Source organism: Caretta caretta, chromosome 16 (genome assembly GCF_965140235.1).
Source record: "Caretta caretta isolate rCarCar2 chromosome 16, rCarCar1.hap1, whole genome shotgun sequence".
Lineage (NCBI taxonomy): Eukaryota > Metazoa > Chordata > Testudines > Cheloniidae > Caretta > Caretta caretta.
Window position 1 is genome coordinate 11,033,482 of NC_134221.1, and position 15,650 is coordinate 11,049,131.

Genomic DNA, 15,650 nt, shown 5'->3' on the forward strand with positions numbered 1-15,650 from the left:
GTAGGGTGAATGTAGACGTCCGTGTAGCTCCAGAAGGGTGGGGCGTGGCACTGGAGGAACAACCAAGCCATGCTGAGTGTATATCCGCTGGTCGGAGGCAGATGTGTACTCGACACGGCTCAGCCTTGCCTCTGCTACCGCTACCATGCTACGATGGCTACCCGGCGATCTGTGGTCACGCTACCACTCATGAGGCAGCACAAATATGTGTACACGAGTGGGGGACTCACACTGCTCGCTTGTCGTGTAGACGCAGGCCATAGAGACCAGGCAGAAAGCAAAAAGTCCTGGTTAAATCCCCACCCGTTAAAGCTACTGGACAGTAACCAAAGCTGCTAGAATGTTAAATACTGAGCCAAAAATGGCATCTACATTGACAGAGCTGAGGGGTAGGAACAAGGGTCCCAGACCTGCATGTAAGGAGGCTATATGAAGCTAGCACCTAGACAGTAGTTGGAGAACCCAAAGCTTTTACGGCACCTGGAGATCTGTGTTCTAGTCCCAAAGAAGTTGTCATTTGCCCCTCCGAAGTGTTTCAGTCTCACCACGGGGAGGATGAGGGGAAAAAAGAAAACCCTCTATGTGCTTCATTCAGTGCACATCCGGGGAGACAAGCAGCGTTCCTGAGACGTGAAGTACGATGGCAGGAGAGGGCAGGGAGAGACCGCTGCTTGAAACCCACGCTGCGTGCATGGGCCTAAGACTGGGAAAAGCACAACATCCCCACGGAAAGAGAGCCAGCGAAAGCAGCCCATAGATCAAGAGGGGTTAATAGACTTTTGCTGCATTATTAAGTCTTAATTTCTCGTTTATTAAGCGGATGCTATGTTCAAAGTTGTCTTCCCTTCAGGGCTTTCCCTGCAAATTAGCTCTTGGCTCTGTGTACTCCATCCCTGAGTGTGTATGCCCTAGAAATGACCCTGCACCAATCCCTTTGTCAGAACTAAACTGGAGCAGGGCTGGCTCTCTATCAGGCTCCAGGGGAAACAAGCTGCTCTGCAACAGAAAGGCATCAGAAAGCCTCCTCTTGTGGAAGGTGTCTCGACAGCAACAGTGGTGGATGCAGGATGGCCTGCTCCATCTCTTAGACCTCCCTGAGCCCAGCTGCTACGCAAAACAGCTGCTACGCAAAAAGGGAGTAGTGCACATTTGTCTCTCGTTCTTTAGCTGGTTAAATGTCAGGCTGAGATTTGAATTAATAAAAAGCACAATTCTCTGGGTAGCTGCTTTTTTATGTGGTCCGAGGTCTTTAGAGAGTTAGGGGAAAAGCAACTCCTAAGTGACGATCGATTGGATGTCACAGGGATCTGGATGAGCCTGCAAAATCTGAGCGGAACATGTCCCACTCCATGCACCATGCAGCGGGGCTAAAGCTGCTTTATCTTCATCACGATCACTGTCAAGATGAATCCTTCATTCCTCTTGCCCTGCCTGCCCCACCCCCACTGTTCTGGGCTGATGGAACACTTCGCACTTCTGTCCAACACCAGCTCTCCTTACAAGCCTCTGGATATTTAAAAATGTCGTGTTGTAAAAACAGGAGATGGAACAAGCCACTGTGAATAATTCACAACCTCACCCGGGTGAAATTAAAAATATATTTCACCGTTGAAGGTCTTTGCTATTTGGAATTTCCAAGGATGTGGAAGAGAAAAAGGCTGCCAATGGGAAGAAAAATAAAACCACAAATAAAACTCCAGGTTTCAGAGTAGCAGCCGTGTTAGTCTGTATTCGCAAAAAGAAAAGGAGGACTTGTGGCACCTTAGAGACTAACCAATTAATTTGTTAGTCTCTAAGGTGCCACAAGTCCTCCTTTTCTTTTTGCAAATAAAACTCCATTCGCCTCAATGGTTTCTTCCTTCACTGCCTTGTACTGTGTAAAATATGATTCCAAGGAGACATTTCCTCAAAAGAAATGAGTTCTCTCTGTACAGAGTTCTTTTAGGCCCTGATTCAACCCATCATCCCTATCCAGCAAATCACTTAAGCACGTGCTTTGCTGTATTGGAACATTTCATGTGGTTTGGGGGAGGGAGGCAGGTGGAATTTGATTGGATGCATTGAACAGGCAGTTTTGGACTAAGGATTCTTTTAGGTCTGCATTCAATAATGGCTCGGACTTCATGACTTCAATGGACCTACACCAGTTTACCCCATCTGAGGATCTGGCACCTAAGTTGTGCATGAAAAATATGCAGGCAGGCATGCGAATCGATCTAATCTTGTCTACAGAGCTGCTCATTTACAGCGTGTTTAAAGAGCTTTCCGTAGCCCCCAGAGGAACAAGAGCCAGAAACCCTCGGAATTTCACTAAGGGTTTCGCTATTGGCAATCTATTTTATGTGGAAGGTGCTCAGAGAATATGGTGATGAACAGTGTCACAAAACTTTAAGATAAGATACCTTCTTTGTCACTGCAGTATTCTCACTGCAACTACAGATACATGCCATACATGCTATTTAACTCTGTGTGCAAAACGGACAACAGCTACAGGTGATAAATAGACAAACAGAAGCAAAAAAAATGTCCATAAGAAATTTACTTCCGTTTTTCATTTTCTAAATGTTTGACATTTTCTACCCAGCTCCAGTAACCGGGCATGCAAATTGGTGACTGCGCCTGCAAGTTCTCCATCTTATTGATCTACTGGCATATGTTGCCCATACCAAGACCTGTCTGCAGTCCCTGGGTATATATTTGCATTGAATTTAATTATCATTCTTTTTTTCTTAAATGTGGCCCATATTTTTCCTTTAACTGTTGCATCCAGTTCAGGCCTCTCTGTCTGTGTTCCCCATCAGTGTCTCCATCATAGAATCATAGAATATCAGGGTTGGAAGGGACCTCAGGAGGTCATCTAGTCCAACCCCCTGCTCAAAGCAGGACCAATCCCCAACTAAATCATCCCATCCAGGGCTTTGCCAAGCCTGACCTTAAAAATATCATCCCTGCCTAATGCCTTGGTATGCCACTTCACAGAGCACTCTAAGATTTTTCCAAGTCCAGTGAGTTCCTCCTGTGGGAGAAGATTGTTTTCCTTCTGTATTCAGTTTGTTTCAGAGAAAGAGAGAGCATCTGGTTTCAAGAAACAAGGCAGGGTGTGAAGGTTAGGCGGGAATGATATTATAGACACTATATCAGCCAGGCTACTATTCTGTCCATTCCAAGAGAGAAAATCACCCAGGCAGAATATCCAATTCACATGGTTCTTTCAAATGCTGCCTGTGCACTTATTTGGAGTTTGGCTTTACCATATTTACCCTGGAATGATTATCATCACACAGGCATCAGACACACATGCCCATAGGCACCCTCTCAAACCTGCAGCATATCCACATCATCTTAAAACTCACATACTCAGATATTGGTATTTGCATCCTCATAGAGCCATACTGTGATTCTCTCACACATAGAAGTACCTAACGCCACACGGAGTACTCTGTCCTCTTAAAAGTAGTAAGACATAGGGCTCAGTTCACCCACATCGTCGTGTGGCACTGCCTTTTAAGATCTTGGGAGGTCTGAAATACATGAGGACCGAGGAAATAGGAGATACTGGTAGAAAGAAAGTGGTCCTAGAAGTAAGTCGTATTTTGGGAGGAAATCCTGTTTGTTTCTTTAAGGGCTTGTGATCAGGAGCTTTGCAGGGTGGATGCAGCCAGGCTCCTCTTGCTCCCAGCCAATTGGGATGAGCTTTAGGAAGGGGATCAGCATATATGCTGCCTTCTCCTTCATAGTATGGCTGACAGCAGCAGGAGAAGGCTGGCCTGCTGAGCCTGAGGACTAATTGGAGGAAGGGGCCAGCTGAAGGAGAAGGGGCCAGCTGAAGGAGAAGCTTGCTAAAGCTCTACAGATAGCCGAAGTTACCACCCTAGCTCCAGGGAGGAGAGCTGGGGGAGCCCGGCCTTAAAGAGAGACAGAGGGGACTTTCTGAATTACAATCCATCTGCTGCCAGAGAGACTGGCAGTGGCCTGGAAGTGACTCCTCAGCGGCAGGCTGGGAAGAAGCTGCAGGAGGAGATGGAGTGAGAGTAGTGGAGACCTCAGCCCTGAAAGAGCTAAGGACAAAATAGGAGCATCCCAAGGAAGCAGTGATGGATTAGAAGGATCAACCCTTAGCTGCCTAACATGGTGTCCCTGGGCTGGAAAACCAAGAGAAGAGGTCTGTCCTGGGTCCTACTACAGGCTTCAGGACTGAAAGACAAAGACAGGTAAGTCCCAGATCATAGAATCAGAGAAGATTAGGATTGGAAGAGACCTCAGGAGGTCATCTAGTCCAACCCCCTGCTCAAAGCAGGACCAACGCAACTAAATCATCCCAGCTAGGGCTCTGTCAAGCTGGGCCTTAAAAACCTCTATGGATGGAAATTCTACCACCTCCTTAGGTAACCCATTCCAGTGCTTCACCACCCTCCTAGTAAAATAGTTTCCTAATATCCAACCTAGACCTCCCTCACTGTCACCTGAGACCATGGCTCATTGTTCTGTCATCTGCCAACACTGAGAACAGCCGAGCTCCATCCTCTTGGAACCTCCATTCAGATAGTTGAAGGCTGCTATCAAATCCCTCCTCACTCTTCTCTTCTGCAGACTAAATAACCCCAGTTCCCTCAGCCTCTCCTCATAAGTCATGTGCCTCAGCCCCCTAATCATGTTCGTTGCCCACTGCTGGACTCTCTCCAATTTGTCCACATCCTTTCTGTAGTGGGGGGGACCAAAACTGGATGTAATACTCCAGATGTGGCCTCACCAGTGCCGAATAGAGGGGAATAATCACTTCCCTCGATCTGCTAGCAATGCTCCTACAAATGCAGCCCACTATGCCGTTAGCCTTCTTGGCAACAAGGGCATACAGTTGACTTATATCCAGCTTCTCATCCACTGCAATTCCCAGGTCCTTTTCTGCGAACTGCCGCTTAGCCAGTCGGCCCCCAGCCTGTAGCGGTGCATGGGATTCTTCCGTCCTAAGTGCAGGACTCTGCGCTTGTCCTTGTTGAACCTCATCAGATTTATTTTGGCCCAATCCTCCAATTTGTCTAGGTCACTCTGGACCTTATCCCTACCGTCCAGCGTATCTACCTCTCCCCCCAGCTTAGTGTCATCTGCAAACTTGCTGAGGGTGCAATCCATCCCATCATCCAGATCATTAATGAAGATGTTGAACAAAACCAGTACCAGGACAGACCCCTGGGGCACTCTGCATGATGCTGGTTGCCAACTAGACATGGAGCTATTGATCACTACCCATTGAGCCCGATGATCGAGCCAGCTTTCTATCCACCTTATAGTCCATTCATCCAGATGGGGGCCAAAGGCCTGGCATAAAGGCCATTAGATTCTGAGTTTTCTGTTTGGACTTTTCTGTTACCCTCGGAAGGGGGCTGAGCTGAAAGCTGATCTGGCTGGAGGGCCGGGCCACAGAAGATGCAGACGGTTGCAGAACCAGAATGATGGATAAGGGGATACTGGAGTAGAAGAACCCCTTGCAATGCCTTGTCCTGGCACAAGGGTGAGCTATGGCAGTGGGTTTGCCTCAGCCGAGAGCACTTGTGCTACTCAGTTTAACTCCGGGCATCACTAGGGCTGCAAAATATTTCCAAGGCCTTCCATCTGAGCCCTCAGCAGGAGTGTAGACACATGTATATTGTCAGGGATGAGGACTTGCAGTTGTGCCTGCCCAGTCTCTGGGCAGCCTATGAGCACAACAGAGCTGCATGATTGACACCCCATCTATTGGCCGAGGAAGTCAACAAGCACTTTGGTCCAACAGCAACAACTGATCTCTGGCTGCTCAGCCCACACACCCACGAATGCAATCACTGCTGTGCCTGCCCTGCTCCTAGCACTGCTCCAGCCCTGGTCCTACTTGTTCCCAGCCTCGTTCCTATCCTGCCCAGTCCACTGCATCCCTGCTTCCCTGCGTGGTTCCTGACCCTGGGCTCTGACCCTGGGCTCTGACGCTTGGTCCTTGACCCCAGCTCTGAGCTTGGGCACTGTTCCTGGCCTGACCACCTCTGTTCTGACCACTAGGCATGACTGCCCACACTACACACATCCTGTATGCACTCAAAACCTGACACGGACATGTGCGCACACATCATATAAACACACACCATTCTCACATCAAGTATGTGTAAACGCAGCTCACAGAAACACTCCACCATGCTATTGTCAAACAAAGCACACCTGCGCTCATGTCACACACACCAATACACAGTACATTGTCACACCAGGCACACGTATCACATCTACCGACACCCACCCCCACACGCTCTGCTTCATAAGCCAAAGGGGCCATTCAGAGTTAGCCTGGGCTTCTGAGCAGATCTGCAGGAGAGTATGGGGCTTCAGGGGGGAAATGTGACAGCCCTGACTCACCACCATACGAACTGGCCTACATCCTTCCCCGGGTCTGAAGAAGAGCTCTGTGTAGCTCAAACGCTTGCACCTTCCACCAACAGAAGTTGGACCAATAAAAGATATTTACCTTGCCCACCTAGTCTCTCTTACATTTAAAGTGACACAGAGCTGGAAGAGCATGCTTCATCCCTTCTCCCCACTGTTACAGTGAGCTGCATACAAAAATACCCCAGTTGCCACCTACCTCCTAGGGTGGCAGAGATGAGGATGTGCGTGCCGTACTTTTTGATGATGGTATCAATGAACTGTTGCGTGGTGGGTCTCCTGCCCAGCAAGCGGATGCTCCTCTGGAATTCAGGCATCAGGGGCACTGGATTGCGGAGCAGGTCTCTCCGTTCGATGGCTGTGTTCCTCACCTTCCAACGGGCAAACTCCCTATGTGACAACACAGGAACACAACACAGGTGAGGCTCTGAGTCTGGACAGGAGGGGAGAACCACCAAAGAAGGGGGAAGATGAGGGCAAAGGGGAAAATATGGGAAGACATCCCCACATAGATACACAGGTGAGGCTCTGAGGCTAGACCTAGGAGTGGGAGGAAGAAGAGGAGAAGCAAGAAATTATTGCACAATGCCAACGCACCTTAAGGATCAGGGTCTGAGCTGCTGCTGCGGGAACCTCAACAAGTTCAGAAGTAAATTTCAGATGAGCTCCCAGAAGTATGGCTGTACCTTTGTAGGGGTCAGAGTATCCCACATCTGCCTACTGCAGCGCTCCTACACCTTCCTCTAAAGGAGCTAGTTTGGGCCACTATTAGAGACAGAAAGAAAAGGAGTACTTGTGGCACCTTAGAGACTAACCAATTTATTTGAGCATGAGCTTTCGTGAGCTACAGCTCACTTCATCAGATGTATACCGTGGAAACTGCAGCAGACTTTATATACACACAGAGAATATGAAACAATACCTCCTCCCACCCCACTGTCCTGCTGGTAATAGCTTATCTAAAGTGATCAACAGGTGGGCCATTTCCAGCACAAATCCAGGTTTTCTCACCCTCCACCCCCCCCACACAAATTCACTCTCCTGCTGGTGCTAGCCCAAATGGAATTTGGAATTTGTGTGGGGGGGTGGAGGGTGAGAAAACCTGGATTTGTGCTGGAAATGGCCCACCTGTTGATCACTTTAGATAAGCTATTACCAGCAGGACAGTGGGGTGGGAGGAGGTATTGTTTCATATTCTCTGTGTGTATATAAAGTCTGCTGCAGTTTCCACGGTATACATCTGATGAAGTGAGCTGTAGCTCACGAAAGCTCATGCTCAAATAAATTGGTTAGTCTCTAAGGTGCCACAAGTACTCCTTTTCTTTTTGCGAATACAGACTAACATGGCTGTTCCTCTGAAACCTATTAGAGACAGGATACTGGAGCAGACAGCTCTTGATTCTGATCCAGTCTGGCATTCCCATGTCAAAGTGTTTCCATCCTATCTAAACTCTCTGACTGTGCAAAACCCAGCTAAAAAGTTGGAGGGCACAAGCTTGCTCGTGATGTCCTGATTTTCCAGCCCCTAGAGTGCAGGGCAATGTGATCCTTGAACAACAACATGGACAGCACCTGCTCAGCACCTGCCCTCTGAAAATCAGGCCCCTTTTGGGTCTATCAAGTTGGGCAGCCAAAAACCGAGGCACCAGCCATTACTAACCTCTTTTGCAAAATCTTGGAGAAGGCCGAAGAAGAAAACCAGGATTTAGAACTGTCCTGCAATATGCACAGCACTATCTTAGGCAATATGTTGCCATGTCCAAATGAGTCACAGGCTGCAGTTCCTTTTCGTTCATTTATTCCAGTAAATCAGATAAAGCATTCATTTAAATAACAGGAATAACACTGTGTGGCACTTTCTGTCTCAATAAGCATTGGCATCCCCCTGTACAGGTGGAGAAACTGACTTGCCGGGAGATGATTTAGTACATTCAGCGGCAAAGCCATGATCAGAACCTGCGACTCTTGGCTCCCAGTCTGGCTCTCTAGCCACATGGCCTTGCTGCCTTTTAGATTATTTTAATGAATGTAATTACACATGTGTTTATTTTGACTGGGTCCCATCACCACTCACCAGGGGGACTTACAGCAATAATATCAGTAACATACCAGCCTTTTAACTTAAAATGCAAACTCCAGAGCTAATTCCCACTTGTTAATCCTCAGACTTTGAAAAAGCTAAGCAGAAATTCCATTCCCAGTGCGCCCTGAAACTCACTACACTCAGGCTCTGGAAAGAGCAGATCCCAGAAACAGGGTCCTTTCACTGGAAATAGTCTGCCACCAGACTTGGAGTGTTTCCTCCCAGCAACCAGTAACGAGAACAACCCAATGGATCAGTTATGCCTATGATGGGACACATTGGGAGTCAGATTCTTGGTTCCAAAACTATTTACAAATAATGAGTGCCTTGAATAGCCCCCTGAAATGTACAGATGTTCAATGCATGGACCAATCCCCAACTAAATCATCCCAGCAGGGCTTTGTCAAGCTGGGCCTTAAAAACCTCTATGGATGGAGATTCCACCACCTCCCTAGATAACCCACTCCAGTGCTTCACCACCCTCCTAGTGAAATAGTTTTTCCTAATATCCAACCTAGACCTCCCCCACTGCAACTTGAAACCATTGCTCCTTGTTCTGTCATCTGCCACCACTGAGAACAGCCAAGCTCCATCCTCTTTGGAACCCCCTTTCAGGTAATTGAAGGCTACGATCAAATCCCCCCTTGCTCTCCTCTTCTGCAGACTAAATAACCCCAGTTCCCTCGGCCTCTCCCCGTAAGTCATGTGCTCCAGCCCCCTAATCATTTTTGTTGCCCTCCGCTGGACTCTCTCCAATTTGTCCACATCCTTTCTGTCGTGGGGGGACCACATCATGTGCTCACGGCGCTCACAGTGGCATATTGGTGTGATGTGCTATGAATTTGGTGCCTGATCTGACCGCACAGACATCAGTGAGCTTGGATCAGGCCCCTGGAGCCTGCAATAGCCATGCAAGATGCCTCGCGCAGCTCAGGCCACTCACGTGAGCCTGCACTAGCTGATGCAACTGAGTTGTTTTCAAGGGTAGCCTAAGTATAACTCAGTGGGGCAGACAGAACTAGCAAAAGCCGTGGAAGACTGTTGTGAGTCCATGTGAAAGAGATGCTAATGTCTGATGTGGGAAAGGGAGGGGAGAGCCAGTAAGGAGGGACAGTCTACATACTGCTGCCTAGGGGGCGGCAGACACTCATACCTCAGGCCTTCCTCTCTGTCCCAGTAACGAGATAGATAGATAGGAATCACCCCTTCTGAGCTAGCACTAATGAGTGAGCAGTCCACACTGTGTGTCAGAGAGATGGAGGGAGTTGCTGGGGACGATCTTGACACTCGTTAGTGGTACATTCCCTCCAGGGGAAAAACAAAACGGAAAAATGCTGAGGAGGGAAACAGAGTTGAAAGCACAGTCTGGGGACATCACCCAGAGCTCCCACTGAGTCTCTACAGATAGGAGAATACAAGGGCACGTACATCTCTATCTGGGGAGAGGAGTCTGAAAAGGAGAGGCCGTCGGAGCAAATTAAATTCTCCATCCTCAAACTGCCAAGGCGACCAAAGGACATAAGTGGAGAAACAAGTCCAGTGCAGACCTTGGAGACCGTGATTTGAAACCAAAGAGAAATGCAGCAACCAAGGAGCGGGACTGAATATGTGAAAGAAACAGAGCAGAAAGGTTCACGACGACGCCCAGAAGTACTACGCTAACTAGGCCACTTCCTCACCTCCCTCTCCTCCTCCCAGTGGGTATTGCTGCCTATGGGCCCTGCAGGACAGCAAGGGGATCCCATGCCCAGCATATGCTCCAGCAACGTGGCCCAGCACATGGGCTAAGGGCAGAATGACTCCTTTTGGAGCTGTCACCGTAGCCAGGTTGAACTCCCCGCCTCCCTTCCAGCTTGCTCACTCCCCCTCTCCTTTTAAAGCACGGCTTAAAAGCCACCAGCTGCTGCATGCTGCCCATAGCTGATGAGCTGTCAGCCCGTGCCCCTCCCACACAACCCCAACCCAGGATTTGCAGTTACCAGCCAGCCTCCTGTGCCCCCCAACACCTCAGCGTTGCTGTTGTTATTTACTGGGTGACATTAGTGTGATCAAGGGAATGAGCCAAATACCCTGCTCCAAAGGTTTGACTTTCTAAGAGCCAGATTGTACAGTTCTGCGTGCGTAGGTGAGAGACCTCTGTGGAGGTGCTTATCTGCCCCCTGTCTCCACAGTGTCCAAGCACCTCACAAGCATTACTGCATGCATCCTTGTGGCAGCCCTACGGTGTAGGAAGTTTTATCAGCCCAATAGGACAGATGGGGAACTGAGGCACAGAAAGTCTCATTGAGTTGCCCGAGGTCACTCACAGAGGTTGTGGCACAACCAGGAATACACCCCGAGGTCTCCTGTGTTCCAGTCCAATGTCTTTACCCAAGACCATGCTTTTTGTCCCTGGCCTCACCCCCTTGATCCAGGGCTGGATACACTCATAGTTCTCCTGGCTCTTGCGTGCAAGACTCCTTGAGATTCCTGCAGGCAGTAGATATCCCCAAAGGCTCCGATGAGGGGCAGGATCCCAACAGGACCATGGCACCCACCCATCAAGCTGCCCTAACACAGAGTGAGGGGTCTCCCTGCCCCCTTTCAAAGGGTGGTAGAGGTGCTTTTCCAGCTGCCCCTCTCCAAAATGCCCAGGACAAATCCAGGCTGAGCAGAATGGCCTCTCCTCCCTCCATGACAGTGTTGGGCCATTAAAGGCTGCGATTTTCAAAGGGGCAGAAGGGAATTAAGTTCCCACAGGAGTTGCTCTAGAACCTCGCAGGATCCTAGAGCCCAGCCTCCAGCCCGAGCCCAGACGTCTACACAGCAGTGAAACAGCCCTGCAGCCCAAGTGCTGCGAGCCCGAGTAAGCTGGCACGGGCCAGTAATGGGTTTATATCTGCAGTGTAGACATACCCCTTGTCTTCTTGGAACATTCAGCCCACAGCTTCAACCTGGCTCTGTCATAGATACACAATACAGCTCAGATTAGCACACCAAAAAAAAATAAAATAAAATAAAAGAGTGGAATTCCAGAGCAACATTCACAAAGAAAAAGAGTGCAAGCCGAAAGTGATCAGGCATGATAGATGGAGTTCACTTGCCAGCTAGAGAGACAGACAGATACATGACAGCTAACTAGCCAGACTGATGTTAGAGCTACTGATCAGGGCAGTAAACAGCAGTTTGTTACTGTTGGGGTGTTCTGCAGGGCAAGGCTGCACGTGAGGGCTGGCTGCTGCCACAGAATTATAAACCTTTGAAGGAACCCCCACCCCCCCTACAGTTCCCCCACATACACTAAATTATCTAGTCTATCCCCCATTAACCCTGGCCAAGAGAGGATTGCCCCCCGTCAGTGGTGTGTTCTCCAGCCCTGTGTCTAGTCTAGTCTTAAGTGTTTCAAGCAGCAAGCCCTCCTATTTCCCTGGGCAATTCTTCCGCCGTCTCTTGGATTTCACTTTTAGGAACCTTTTTTTTGTTGTTTTGTTTTTCTCTCACTCATATTTTGCCGAAAAACAGCATTTGTTTTTTTTTTGGGGGGTAGGGGGGTGCCAAGAACAACATGGATTTTGCAAACAGGGATGAGAAATAAATGGCTTCAAACTTGGGTAGATTTTGTGTGACCTTGAGAGTACTTTGGTAAGTGGATTGTTCCAGCACTAAATTAAAACACAATCAAACAAGCATGACTCCGAGTCTAGTGCTGTGTGTTTGGACAGCGAGTGGGTCTCGCTCTGTTTATGCGTGAGACGTAATTATTGGGTGCTGGAAAGATCAATTTAAAAAAAAAGAGAAGAAAATGGAATACATTTTTTTTTATTATTGAGCTAAAGCCTAGGGAGGGTAGGAAGGATGATTTAGTGGATAGGGCATTAGGATGAGAGGCAGAAGACAAGGGTTTGGTTCCCAGCTCAGATTTCTAATGTGACCTTGACTAAGTCATGTAATCTGCTCTGTGGTTCAGGTGCATATCAGTAAAATGGGGATCATTTCCCCCTACTTCACAGGGGTAAAATCTACTGATGACTGCGAGGCTCTCAAAAACGAGGGCTGTATACGTACTAAGCTAGACTGTGGGTTCCAGATGCTCAAGTCTTCTTCAAGGATACTTAATCTTCCTCCAACTGAAGACAATGGCAAAACTCCCAGGACAGACGGCCACATGTTTTCAAAGCAGCCACTGATTTTGTGTCTCCCTTTTTGGGGGTGCCCAATTTGAGACTCCGTCAATAGGCCTGACCACAAAAAGTGCTCCATAGCTCCAAGTGATGTCAATGGGGGGTGCTCAGCCCTTCTGAAAACTCAGGGGCCATGCAGTGTCCTAAACTAGGCACCCAAATATTGAGAGACAGTGAGAATTAGAAGCCGCTTTTGGAAATTCGGCTGCACAGCTTTAAAAGTTAGTTGAAATATGTTGTCCCTTGGCTGAGTCCCCATTTTTGTTTGAAAGGAAACAGGAAGAACAGAAGGTGCTAGGTCGCATGGCAGAAAATGTATCAATCTGCTGGAACACATTTCGTGTAGCTTTTGGGGATGCCAGATCCTCAGGTGGTGCAAACCTGTCAAAGCTCCATGGACATCAGCAAAGGTACACTGAATTACACCACCTGGATCTGGCAAATTTTGCTGGAATCCATTCTCTCTGACTACAGGGATCTGGTTATAGCGAGATCACCTTGTGGGCTATTTAAACTTGTCAACTTGTCCCCTCCTGTTTTTATGTGATATTCTTTGTGCACCTTTCATTCCCAGCAGCACTGGATTTACCCTTTCTAACGCCAACCTTCACCATATCCTTGTCCGCACTGGGTAATTTTTGCAAATAGTTCCTATTACTGCTAACAGCCATTCAGCTGTTTGCAGCATCGTTCTGGAGTGATCTGGAATGAAAAACTTTGACTTGAGCCAGAGGTTCCCACATCCCAGGCCAGCCCCATGGCCACCATGCGGCACACACCTATGGGAATCGAAAAGCTCAGATTTCGATCCAAAAATGGGCGTTTTGATACAATTTAGCTTGGGGGGGAAACATTTTAAAGGTTTCCGGGATTGTTCCAATATGGAACAAAACCCAAATTTTGAAACCTTGCAAAAAAGTTGCCACGAACTGGAATTCTCCTCCTCTGTTCAGTGCTGGCCCAATTTCACTCCCAACACAGTCCTCCCTTTAGCAAAGAAAACTTGACATTCCCCCAATTATCGATTCAAAATTACACTTCAGCAAAGATCAGATTTTCCTTCAGAGCCCTGACATTTCAAAAGGTTGCATATTTGTGGCTGTCTCCATTTTGGGGTTAGTAGCGTGACACACCTTAAAGGAACTGGATTTCCAAGCATAGGTGCTCAGAACTTTCTGAAAAATCAAACCACTTCAAATCAATGGAAAAAGGCTCATGAAGTCTATTTGATGGGGGAAACTGAGGCACAGAGCGATGAAACCATTTGCTCTAAGTAACACAGACATGGTGGAGCCAGGAATAGAACCTACCCACATCTCTTCATAGCCAGCTCATTGCTCTATTCATCAGGCCACACTGCTTCCTATATTTTTCCTACTGATCCAAGTGAAATGATGATACAGCCCAGTGCAGTTAAGGGTGGACAGAGGCAGATGACAGCTGTAACAAGGTCCCTTTAAAACCAGCATTCAGCTGTAACTCAAGAATCCCAGTTCTCATGGGATGATTAGGCAGCAGTGTGCAAGCTCCAGAAGAGCGTGAAGCAGAATCTGCTGGAGTTCTGCCAGTGGAAAGGTGCTGGACTTGTTTTTCTATGTATGCGAGGAAGAGGTGATGCAAATGCACACCAGCATTCAGTTGCCACCAAAAAAAACCCCAAAAAACCACCCCAGAAGCTGAGAAATCAGTCTAATGAAACGCAAACCACTTCCTTTGGGGAAGCTATATTGACCCCATCCTGTTCTTGTGTTCAGGGAGTGGAGGGGGGATTTTGTGAGGTTAAGGTGTGAGACAGAGTTGCTTACAGCTGATTCAATATGAATTTATAGTCCCCTATATTTGTTTCTCTTCATCTTTATATATGTATTTTTATGAATAGATATTTCATGATATTTTAGCCATCACAAGTGCCCTTCATCTGAGGATCGCAAATTACTTTATTAACCAGCAAAAAGAAAAGGAGTACTTGTGGCACCTTAGAGACTAACCAATTTATTGGAGCATAAGCATCCGATGAAGTGAGCTGTAGCTCTCGAAAGCTTATGCTCAAATAAATTTGTTAGTCTCTAAGGTGCCACAAGTACTCCTTTTCTTTTTAACGATACAGACTAACACGACTGCTACTCTGAAACCGTTATTAACCAGCTGAGTCTTTTGGTATCGTTGTGATGGCAGAGAGATATTATAATACCCATTTTGCAGATGGATAAACTGAGGCACAAGGAGGTTAAAGGCAAGGTTTTCCAATGCTCCTTGCACTGGAATTGCAGTGCATGCAAAATGCAAGCTAGCAGACTGTGCACACAAAGCCCCACAAGCGCCTCTTTACATGAATCAATTTGGTCATTTCAGCTGTAAAGGAAAAAAAACCAACCACCCGCACTGATATCCAGGAGTCAAATCCATCCCCATTGAACTCAATGGCAAAATTCCCATTGGCCTCAATGGGGGGAGCCCGGGGGGAGGGCAGGATTTCACCACAGGTGTGCAAATGCAGAGAATCTGAAAGGGCAGCAGGATCACAAGCAGTATGTGAAGCTGTCCCACTGTGATAGGAAGTACAGGCCCTGTGCAGCGGGCAAAGTGAACCATCTGCTTCTGCTAGAGGAATGAGCACAGTTACCTACCCTGATTGCTGGGCTTTGCATATGTGAGCAGGGTTGGGCCAGTTGGGAGCAATTAATTAGGCAATTATACACCCCGCCTCACCCAGCACGCTATAAGGAGATGTGTAGCAATGTGGTGCTGGGGGTTGTGTTTGTTAGTGGGAAATGGTCTTGAGACAGGGTGGGCTGGGGGCACCTTTTCCCCTGCTAAATGACCCATATTTCAGACGTTTGGGTTGGGCTGGGCTAGAGTCAGCCACTTCATGCTGTTGAGTTGCTGAAGAAAGCCCTGCTGTGCTTGGTTTGGGGTTTAAAGAGGCAGGATAACGTTTTCCCCCAGCGCTTGTAAAGGATCTTTCCTTGCTTGCATGGGGCTTTGGCCTCGACACTGCATAA

The 15,650-nt window shown here is 47.9% G+C and overlaps 1 protein-coding gene across 3 annotated transcripts in view; it reads right to left on the bottom strand.

The window, feature by feature from the left end:
* BRINP1 (BMP/retinoic acid inducible neural specific 1) overlaps nt 1–15,650 on the bottom strand; it is a 96,825-nt gene that overhangs the window by 29,753 nt on the left and 51,422 nt on the right. For all 3 annotated transcript variants that reach the window (XM_048822894.2, XM_048822892.2, XM_048822893.2), the window contains one exon: nt 6,605–6,795. In XM_048822894.2, the coding sequence (XP_048678851.1) occupies nt 6,605–6,795 (191 nt within the window). The remainder of the gene's footprint in view (nt 1–6,604; nt 6,796–15,650) is intronic.